The sequence below is a fragment of the Catharus ustulatus genome, chromosome 8 (genome assembly GCF_009819885.2).
Source record: "Catharus ustulatus isolate bCatUst1 chromosome 8, bCatUst1.pri.v2, whole genome shotgun sequence".
Classification (NCBI taxonomy): domain Eukaryota; kingdom Metazoa; phylum Chordata; class Aves; order Passeriformes; family Turdidae; genus Catharus; species Catharus ustulatus.
Window position 1 is genome coordinate 31300416 of NC_046228.1, and position 9736 is coordinate 31310151.

The window sequence follows — 9736 nt, forward strand, 5'->3', positions numbered from 1 at the left end:
CCACTGGGGACTTTCAGCTGCCTGCAGATGTGTCCCCTCCTGCAGCTCTGATAAATGGGGACAGAACACAGCATTCTGGGATGGAGTCTTCCAGGAGGGTTTCTTGGGCTCTCAGAAACTCATTGACTTGCAAAACAAGGCTGTTTTTCATGAGGAACGGCTTGGCTTCCTGCAAAGCCATTTCCCATGAAGGGGAGGAGTCCAGGAGGAGGAAATCTCAGCCTTTGGGGTGTGAGGCAGGTTTGGAGACAAGGGGTGTGTCTGTTCTTCAGCAGTTCCTGCTGTGATCCCTTCTGATGTCCTTATTGCAGCATTTTTCTAACCCAGAGGTGGTTGTGGAGAGAATCGCAAAGTGCTCTGACTCCTCACTCTTTTTCTGCAGTCAGCAGGAGGTTGCAGACCTGGGAATTGGTTTGGTGCAAGGCAAATTCCCTCCCAGGCACGGAGCCACGCCGGCCTCTCCGAGCAGTGCTGCCCTGGCTCCCGGCAGACTGGGAAACTGTGAGGACTTCTCTGAGGGACAAAGCGACAGCAGGATGGTCAGGAGGCTGTGGTGGATCTCATCCTTCTCCACCCAGCCCAGCCACCATCTCCTGATGGTCTTGTGGATGGTGTTTGGACCCATATCAGGAACTTCCTTCATCCCTACCAGTTCCAATCCAATAAGTGCAACCATAAATTCTTTCCTCTTCCCAAGAATTCCTCCTTTATCTCAAGCCCACCAGGATGTTTCTACAGGATCTGGCTCTACCCAGGGATTACCTGTATGGGACCTGCTCCTCTCTCAGCTGCAGGCACATGAGCACAGGGCTACTGGAAAACCTCAGCTTGGTGTCGAAGTGGATCGAGGTCTCCACCTCTGTCTGGCTCCTCAGGGTGGCTTGGAGGAAAGGGGAATCCAGTTCTGCCTGGAAATCCATGGCAAGGCTTCCGCTGGGAGAGAGAAGCACGTAGGGTCTGGTCACAGAGCAGTGGCCTGCGCTGGGCACTGAACAACTCCATAAACTCCTTAATTAGCAGTCTGGCCTTGGAAAATGTTTGGGCAACCACCAGGAAAGGCTGAGTCCACCAGAAGAAGAGCAGGGAGCTGTGGAAATCCACCCTCACCCCCCAGGTATTGCCATTCCCAGAGCCAAGCTCTTTCCTTGCCCTCTGACCTCGCACTGACGCTGGTTTTCAGCTCCTGCTCCCAAATGCTCACATCCATGTCAGCTGAAATGTCCAGCCCCAGCCCACCCTGGAGTTTGATGGTCACTTGGAGGCCAGACTGCAGAGGAATGACCTGGGAGATGGAAAAGCAGAGCTTCCTGTCACAGAGCCATGGTAAAGCCATTGCTTTACCAATCCCAAGACACATCTGGCAGTGCCACCTCACTCTCAGATCTCCATCTGTGGTGTGTAACATTTCACTGGATTCACTGGGATGTGCTGTGGGGACAGGTCACTGCCTCCTCCCCGTGCAGTACCTGGTGATGGTCCATCAGCAGGAGGTTCCCTTTGACCACACTGGTGGGCCCTCCACTGCTCAGCAGCACCTTGGCCATCAGGTCTGTGTATCCCTGGAAGAGGACGATTGGCCGCAGCTGGACGTCAAAGAAGGTGGCCGACATCCCGGCCATGAGCTCTGGCTCCTCTTCCCCTTCCGAGAGGTTTTCTGCCATCATCGACTCCATCCCTTGTGCTTCAAAGGTGACCTGGGAGACAGAAGGAGGGAGGGAGCCTTTGGAGCAGGACACTGGTGATGGAGTGACTGGGATGAGGCATCCCAGCCATCCCTGAGCACCCTGAGCTCTCAGTGTTGCATTCTCTGTTTTTTGGGGTAGCTGGGGCTCCCTTCTCCAAATCAGGAGTGTTTGGTTTCACTCTGCTAATTTGGGAATTTTCCTGTTTGTGATACAGGACATGCAGAGCACACAAGGAGGATCAGAGGGGCACAGGGACAGCAGTGGCATCGCTGGGTTGGTGTTGTCACCCCTTCCAGCCCCTCTCCCACCTGAGCTGCATGGAGCCGCTGGCCGTGGCTGAGCAGGGAGAAGTCGGAGACGCTCTTCCTCAGGAATCCACCCTCCAAAAAGAGCAGGTCCAGCCCAAAAGTGGAAGTCAGGTCCTGGGTGACTGAAGGCAGAGAGAGGCCCATGAGCACCCCTGGGTGTCTGGTGGAAGGGGGGTGTCACAGGATGATCTTTGAGGTCCCTTCCAACCCAAACCCGTGGTGCCATTCTGCATCTCCTCCTTTCGTTCTTGCAATACTCAAATGATTTAGCTCTGCAAGGTTGGTTTCTTTCTCCCTGGCTATTCCACCTTAACTGACCCTCTGCAAGGCCAGACTGAGCTAATTTGGACTCTGAAGTTTGATTCTTTCTTTTAAATCTCAGTACAGGAATCCTCCTCTGGGAAGATTTTCTTAAAAATACTAAAGGAACTGAGGAATGGAGTGAAATATCTTGACTTGTCAGGGAAAGCACAGAAACTCCCAGCAGCAATCTGCCCTTGGTTTCATCTCCAGCTGAAGCTCCTTTTTCAAGCCAGCAGGATGTGGGCAAAGTTTCTGTTGGAGAAGGGCATGTTTATATCTCAGGTGGTGGCAGCTGGTGCTGGGGGACATTCTCAGAAACCTGCCCAAGATTTTGAGGCATTCTATGGAGCTGAATCCTCCTCTGGAAGCTGCCTTTTCCCACCAACCCCTCCTTTAACCCTCTGAGGGCACCATGGGCTCAGTGTCCTCTGCCCTGTCACCTGTCAGAGGTCCTGAGAAAGAAGAGGAGATGCCAGCTTTAGAGAAGAAGTTGTAATTATTTATCCGTGGGTCTGCCATGATGTCTTTCATTATCTTCCTGGAAAATAAAGGGAAAGGACATGTCAGCACTGGGAGGGAGGGAGAGAGAGAAAAGGTCAGTGCTCACAACAGAAGGAAATATAATTTGCCAGAATATTTCTCATGGTTGCTGACTGCCCAGAGCAGAGTAAAATACTGAAGCATTAGTCCAGGGCTACTCTGGAATTTCCCTTTCCTCTGGCTTATTAGGATAAACCAGGCAGATATTTTTGTGCAGTTTGTGCTTAGCTCTGAAAAATGTGAGTGCTTGGTTTGTTCTGTGCAGACAGGAGGATCAATGCAGGTACAAATTGTGCACTGCCCTGGGAGCCAGAGATTTGGCCTCCAAGGGCTCTCCCAAAAGCACAAGCCTGGGTCCTGCTGCCATGGGGCAGGATGACAAGGAATGTCAGGTTTTGCCTGTGTGTGGCATCTGCATCCCTTTTGTTACTCCAGGAATGTCCAGGCAGCCCCCATGAAGTGATGCTAGCACATTTTAAAGACATATTGGTCTAAACCCCACAGCTGGATTGTGGAGCAGGAGGAGAAGAAGGTGCTTTAGAGCAGAGGGGAAAATGCTCCAATCCCCTCAATCCTTACTTTGCCAGGGGGTGCTGGTGGTCACGCAGGCTGTGCTGGACTTTCAGCAGCAGGAACGTGGCCATCTCAGCCTCCATCTCGCTGGTGGCCAGCAGGATGTTGATGACATCCATGGGTGAGGGGTGGTTATCCAGGAGGATTTCTGCAGCAGCCAGGCGACAGGTTTTGTCATAACTCCTCCTCTTCTGGTGGAAAATCCTCCTCATCACTCTCTTCACCTGAGGAGAAGGGGCAATGAAAAGAGTGCAGCTGCACCCCAGCAGCTTGGCTTGGAGTGGGGAGGGGAGCACCAAGCTCCAGCAACTTCCTCTCCTACCTTGCTGGAGATGAGGGCAGTGGGGAATCGCTGCAGGGCAGAGGTGGCTGCGGCTGTGACAGCTGTGGGACCGTCCTCAGCGTGCTCCAGGAGGGTGGGGATGGTCTCAGGGAGCCTGGCATTGCCCAGGGCCAGCAGGTAAATGACCACCTCGGGCTCCTCCTGGGCACCCCTGAGCCCCCTGAGGATGGTTTCCACCCCACGCTCCACCACCTGCTCGGGATTTGCAGGAGGAGAGGGAGGTGAGGGACAGGAGATTTTCTGGGTTCTCCTGGAATTGAGGGATTGCAGAACCCACCTGCAGCCCACAGAGCTTCTGCTGGCACAGCTTGCCCACTAGAGAGCCCACAGCAACTATCCCTGTCTCCCAGATCTCAGGTGCCAGCTGCTTCCCTTCCAGCTTGTCCTGGGCATCAGGAAAGGGGTAACAGGAAGCAAGGAAAAAGAAATGAGGGGGGGAAAGAGAAGGAGTATGCTTTACCTCTTACCTCAAAGTGTTTCCTAAGCAAGTAAGGAATAATTAGTTCTTACCTGCCTCTAAGGAGGCCATGCATGCATAAAGTGCTGTGGCTCTGAATTAGGATTTTATTATCCCTAATGCACTGATACAAAGCGTTTTCTGCTGAATTCTTTTACTCTGAGGAGCATCTGCTCCCACCACCAGTGTCCCATTAAATGCACATAATACAATCCCAGGAGCAGGAAAATCACTTTCTACAGAGACATTTTCCTTGTTCCATGGTGTGTGGATCCATCCCAGATGCAGGACCCTCGGGGAGGAGAGAGAGATGTCCATACTCACTAAGACAAGGTGGAGAAGCTCTCCTGAAGGCCTGGGAGAGAAAGCTGCTGCATAGAGAAACGTCTCCAGGAGGGACTTGGGCTCCTTGCTGAAATCCAGGAAGTCTGAGAGTGCTGCCAAGGAAGGCACTGACTGTGTGGCCACTGCTGCCTCCACGAGGAAGGGGCTGGAGCGGGAAGAGGGAAGTCATCAGCGGCATGGCCACAAAATCCACGCAGGGCATGGACAGGACAGGCTTCAGGAAAAGCCAGAGAACACTGCCACTAGTCAGGATGGCTGCCTGGAGCAGGGATGGTGCATGGAGCAGCACCAGCTGTCCCTGGTTGTCGTGTCCAGCGCTGGGAATTTTGCAGAGAGAGTCCCAGGGGTTCTCACCGCGTCTCCTCGGGCGCTCTCCTCAGCAGCTGCAGCACGTCCCTCTTCTTGGCACTGCGCAGCATCTGGATGAACCTCTGGAACTGCCAGGTGGTCGCCACCTTCGAGGTGTCTGTCTGGACCCTCTGCCTGTCCAAAGCCTTCAGGAAGGCTCTCAGCTGAAAGGTGAGCTTTGTCAGGTGGGATTCAGCCTCTTTTCCCATGTCATCATTGGATAACATTTACACAGAGCAGCAGTAACCAGCCCCTCCTAAAGCACCACTGGGGTTTAACCCCACACCCCACGAGTGTCCAGCTTGGGGAGGAGCCCCTGGGGAGTTTTGGGGGTCGGGAGCATCACTGACCGACGGGCAGTGGGTGCAGACCCTCCTGAAGGGCAGGCTGGCCATGCCCAGGGGCTGGGGCCGTGCCTCCGTGCTGGCCAGCACATCCTTGAGGCTTTGTCCAGACACCTCTGCTGGCCCAGGCATTGCAGGGGACACCAGCTGGAGCTGCTGCCTGTGAAGGGACAAATTGTCAATGGAATGTTTTGTGATTTCCACCCTCTGTGGTTGGGATCATCGCTCACCTTGAACTGATCCTGATGCCAGAGCGGGATCTCAGGGCTGGAGACACCTCGTGGTTTTCCTCTGCCAGGACTGACTGGAGCAGGCTGTCTTTCACCACGTACTGGCTGCTGCTGGAGGGCTGCCACTCGACTCCAAAAATCTTGGAAAAGGAAAAGCAAGGAGAAAAAAAGGCAACCTCTTTTTCCCTTTCCCTCTCCCCAGGAGATTTCTCTCTCTACATTAGCAGAAAAAAGAACTTTCCAGCCCACAAAGTCACCTACTTCACTTGCAAAATGTAGGAAAGGAAAATCCATAAGAGCCTGCCTTCTTCCCACGTGTGGGAGAAGGCAACACCAGGTGAGGACCAGCAGGGGATGGTCTCACCCGTGGCTGATGCAGGTGGGCAGAGTGGTGACACCACAGGGACTTGCACAACAAGGTGGTGCTGAGACCCTGCCAGGGCCTGTGGGGTCTCTGTGGCAATGTCCATTTTTGTATTGAATTCAGTAGAATTTGTATATGTAGAAAAACAACTTAAATTTTGGTTATAACAGCATTAAGACCCACAGGATTTCATCTGTTTTTATCAGTGCTGAACAGGCTGCTGCTTTAAGCAGAAAAGGGTCCTGTCAAACTAATCCCCAATCCAATGGGTCTGAGAGCCAGGAAACATCCCTGCATCTCCACCTTCCCAGGCAGGATCAGCTGCCAGGTCAGAAGTGATAACAAGAGTGGGGATGGGGTGACCCAGAGCACCTTTACTGCTCCAAGCACCTCCGCACCACAAGATCCTCCTGAGGGATGTTGGTGCTTCCCACTTTGAGGATGGGTCTGAGAGTCCCATCCCAAGCTGGTGCAGGAGGCTGAAGCCAGCTGGGAATGGGAATCCAAGCCCACCTGCAAAAAGATTTTAGGGATGGCCCTGCTCAATGTGAGCTGAGCCCCGCACAGTGAGAGCAATGGACTTGCTTTGTTTAGGGAGGTGAATCCAGACTTTGGCTTTGAGCAGCTGAGGAGATCTTTGGTCTTGGTGATGGAATGGTTGGACACGGTGTAGGTGACCTGGCAGCTCCCAGAGGCATCTTCCTGAAACACAAACAGGAGGGACCTGAGTATGAAATGATCTGTGGGGAGGACAGACACAAAGGCCAAAATAAAATAGAGAACAGCACCTAAAATCTAGAGAGTGGGGCAAACCAGGGGCTGGTTGGACAGCTCCAAGTCCATCTGGGCATCTTTGCAAATTCAGGCTAACACCACCAGCAGCATCTGCTGCATTTGGGGCTCTGAGGTTATTTTGTGCTGTTCCCAGGTTCTAGCTGGCTGCTGGCAGAGCAAATCCTGCTTGGCAGGAATGCTTGTGGAGATTTTTCTCTGCTGCTCCTACTGTCCAGGGAAAGGCTATGATTTTGTAAGGGTGCCTATTGCTGAAAATCATAGTATTTTAATTCCTCTGCCTTTCCAAGAGTCATCCTTGCTCTCAGCCTGGTTGGAGCAGCAGACCCAGCGTTGTTTATCCTGAATTTTGCCACCTCTGCTGGAGAGGCTGGCTGGGCTCCTGGGCCAGCTCTCCTGGTGCATCCCTGGATTTTGGGCAGATGTGGCCCCAGCTCTGGACCTACCTCCACTGTGGTGCCAGCATGGGGCTGCAGCTGGAACAGACTGATGATGCCTCGTTTCAGGTTGGAGATCAGGGTGTTTTCTGCTTCATTCCCATAGAGAGCTTTGACCTGTGAGGGCAGGAGGTGGTGCCTGGCTGAGGGGACATCTCTGGGGTCCCTGCAGGCTCTCTGCTGTCCTCCCTGACAAAAGGGAACCTGAGAACACCCTGCAGACACCTGAGGAATTTTCTCAAGGAGGACCTTATCCCTCAATAGCATGAGGTCTGTGGATGCAAGCCCACACAATTTCCCTTTCCTTCCCTCCCTGGAGTTCCACAGCCTTAGAGGAGAAGGTCAGAAAGGAGCTTATATCCCACAGTTAGGACTGAAGAGCTTTAACATGGGATTCTGCAGCTCCAGCTGAGTCCTTTTGGACGATGGGGCTCCATGTAGGGTCCTACATTGCCCACTCTGTCCAGTTCCTTCTGCTCTGAAACCAGAGGTGGAGCAGGAGCTCCTGTGGGCTTCATAGCTGAGAAAATACAGGATGAGGACGGGAGTGCTTTGCAGAGGGCATGAACAAGCCCAGGAGCTTTAATCCAGCTGACCTTCCCACTGTTCCAGGAGATGAACACTGGCTGCTGGAGCTCTGCCTGTGCCTCTGGGCTCAGTGCAATCTCTGCAGGGGAACCTCTGGTGCTGTTCTGGCTCCTCTCCTCTGGCTGGTGTTGGACCTTCAGGTCATGGATCTGTGACAGCAGAAGATGGCAGAAAGCAGTGACCAAGTGCCTGCTCTAAAGCTGGTCTGCATTCTACCTGCAGGCAATGGGTTTGGTCAGAGAGTCCAAAAAATCATTTGGGTTTTTCAGCTGGCATGGGCTAGAATTGGGAGGGTCTGCACCTCCTGGGATGTTCCCAGCAGGAATAGCTGGCTGTGAGGGCTGTTCCACCCCACACACCTGCACCTGGAGCAGCTCTTCCCCTGCTCTGTCCCTCCAGAGCCGGTGCAGATGGATCAATGTCTCAGCCTGCAGCCGGGCTCCCCACGGGGAGGGCATGGACGTGTGGTGCAGCTGGACATCCAGGGTGTACTGGTACTGATACAGGGTCCTGGGCTGGAAAGAAAGCAGCTGCAAATCCCCTGTGGAAAGATGGAAATGTTGAAGGTGTGGAGTCATGGATCACCTCCACTTCCTGTACCCAGGAACCTCCATCCAGAGGGCACCTGGACTTGCAGGGATGCTGATGGCCTGGATCACTCCACCTCCTGGGATGGAAGTCTGGCTGATGGGAGGGTTTTCATGGGGCATTGGTTGTGCCTGTGGTTTGCATATTTTATGGATATTTGGTGTTCTCCAGGCTGCCGGCTGATTCCTGCTTGTGTTTCCAGCCCTGCCTGAAAAATGATGGCTGGAACAGGGGCTTTGCTTTCTTTACTTTTAGAAATGCCAAATAAACACACTTTAATCCTAAAGGGAAATTTCCTGAGCATGCCCACAGACGGGAGGGATATCTTCAGTGCCTTTTCAGCATTAACTGAGGCACAATCGACATTTTTTGGGGAGAAAAGAAGCTGAATTCTTCATATTATGAGTTTTTCATCAGAACTTCTAACTCTTAATTAAATCATTCTCTTTGTGCTAAGGCAAAATGAAGTTGGTGGGACAGCTTTAGATCAAAACTATCTGCTTTAATCTTATTTCTCTAGATTTTTTTGGAGTCTCTTATCTTGCTTGTATACAATGGTGATTGAAGGGGGGAGGGTTGCCTTTGCCATGACAAAAAAAGTCAAATCTGTTTTGTGAAGTCACTTGAAATTCTCTTGCAAATTTAACGCACTTGCTGAGCTTCTGAAATGTTTTACAGCTTTGCTGCTTTTAACAACAAACGAATCAATGGAAATCCAGCTCAGTCCCTGGGGCTTTGCTCTGTGAGACAGACTGAAGGGTTTTCACAGTTCTGCAACGTGTGCAGTTTAAAAAGCTCCAGCTCTCCGGTTTTTCTCACACTCCAGGAAGGACTTCCCCAATCCCTAAACTTGCCAGCCTCAGGAGATGCTCATGCTGTTTGCAGCTCCCCAGTCCCTGTTCCCTGCTTGGCTGGAGGTTGGGAAGGTGAGTGCTGGGATGAGCATCCAACCCCTCCCGGCATCCAGACCCCTCCGAGTCCTAAATCAGCCCCAAGTCTCTCTTACCTTTTGCTGCTCTCAGGAGGGAAAAGCAAAGCAGGGAAAAGCATCCCCAAACCGCCTGCGGCTTCATGGTGGGCTCTGGGAGCTGGGCAGGAGACGGGGAAGGAAGGGGGTGGGAGAGAGGGACCGTCCAACAAAAGGGGCGAGATCAGTGTCGGGCGATGGGGCCCGACCTTCTCCTGTCCCCGCCTCACCCAAGAAAAGGCGAATAATTAAACCTTTGTACCCACCCCCAGCAGCCACGGAGGGTTTGGAAATCAGCTGAGGTTTGCCAAAAGCCGGCGGGAGGGGAGGAAAGCTGGAATAAAAGAGCTACCAGGAGCATTGCGGGGTGGAGAAATTGCCCATTTGTCCTCATGGGGAGGGGATGCTCAGAAAGCTGCTCTGTCTTTGGTGAGCTCTCTCTTCCCATCACGGGATAGAAGACAGTTGTTTCCAGAAGAAAAGACCAGAAGGGGGGAAGGGGGAAAGCAGCTTTTCCATCCTTT

At 52.8% G+C, this 9736-nt stretch overlaps 1 protein-coding gene across 2 annotated transcripts; it reads right to left on the minus strand.

The window, feature by feature from the left end:
• Window positions 1-365: 365 nt before the first annotated feature.
• Window positions 366-9523, minus strand: LOC116999323 (microsomal triglyceride transfer protein-like). 2 transcript variants are annotated; one of them, XM_033065903.1, is made up of 19 exons: window positions 9479-9523; window positions 9252-9333; window positions 8017-8198; window positions 7666-7806; window positions 7079-7186; window positions 6426-6542; window positions 5477-5616; window positions 5253-5406; window positions 4909-5066; window positions 4534-4699; window positions 4030-4137; window positions 3732-3944; window positions 3416-3633; window positions 2737-2834; window positions 1994-2115; window positions 1467-1694; window positions 1158-1282; window positions 763-933; window positions 366-513 (listed from the first exon to the last, which is right to left on the minus strand). In XM_033065903.1, the coding sequence occupies exons 2-19, from the start codon at window positions 9316-9318 to the stop codon at window positions 366-368; spliced, it is 2664 nt and encodes an 887-aa protein (XP_032921794.1). In that variant the 5' UTR covers window positions 9319-9333; window positions 9479-9523. The 2 variants fall into 2 exon arrangements, with proteins under 2 accessions (XP_032921794.1, XP_032921793.1); XM_033065902.1 differs by lacking the exon at window positions 9479-9523 and having other exon boundaries at window positions 9252-9421.
• Between the last annotated feature and the right edge of the window lie 213 nt (window positions 9524-9736).

Excerpts from the sequence above, each read along its gene's own strand:
- LOC116999323 (XM_033065903.1), bottom strand. The coding sequence starts at position 9,318 with ATGAAGCCGCAGGCGGTTTGGGGATGCTTTTCCCTGCTTTGCTTTTCC. Across the intron at positions 7,807-8,016 it reads AAGAGCTGCTCCAGGTGCAG|ATCCATGACCTGAAGGTCCA; the intron begins GTGTGTGGGGTG and ends CTGCTGTCACAG. Across the intron at positions 5,407-5,476 it reads GGCATCAGGATCAGTTCAAG|GCAGCAGCTCCAGCTGGTGT; the intron begins GTGAGCGATGAT and ends GTCCCTTCACAG.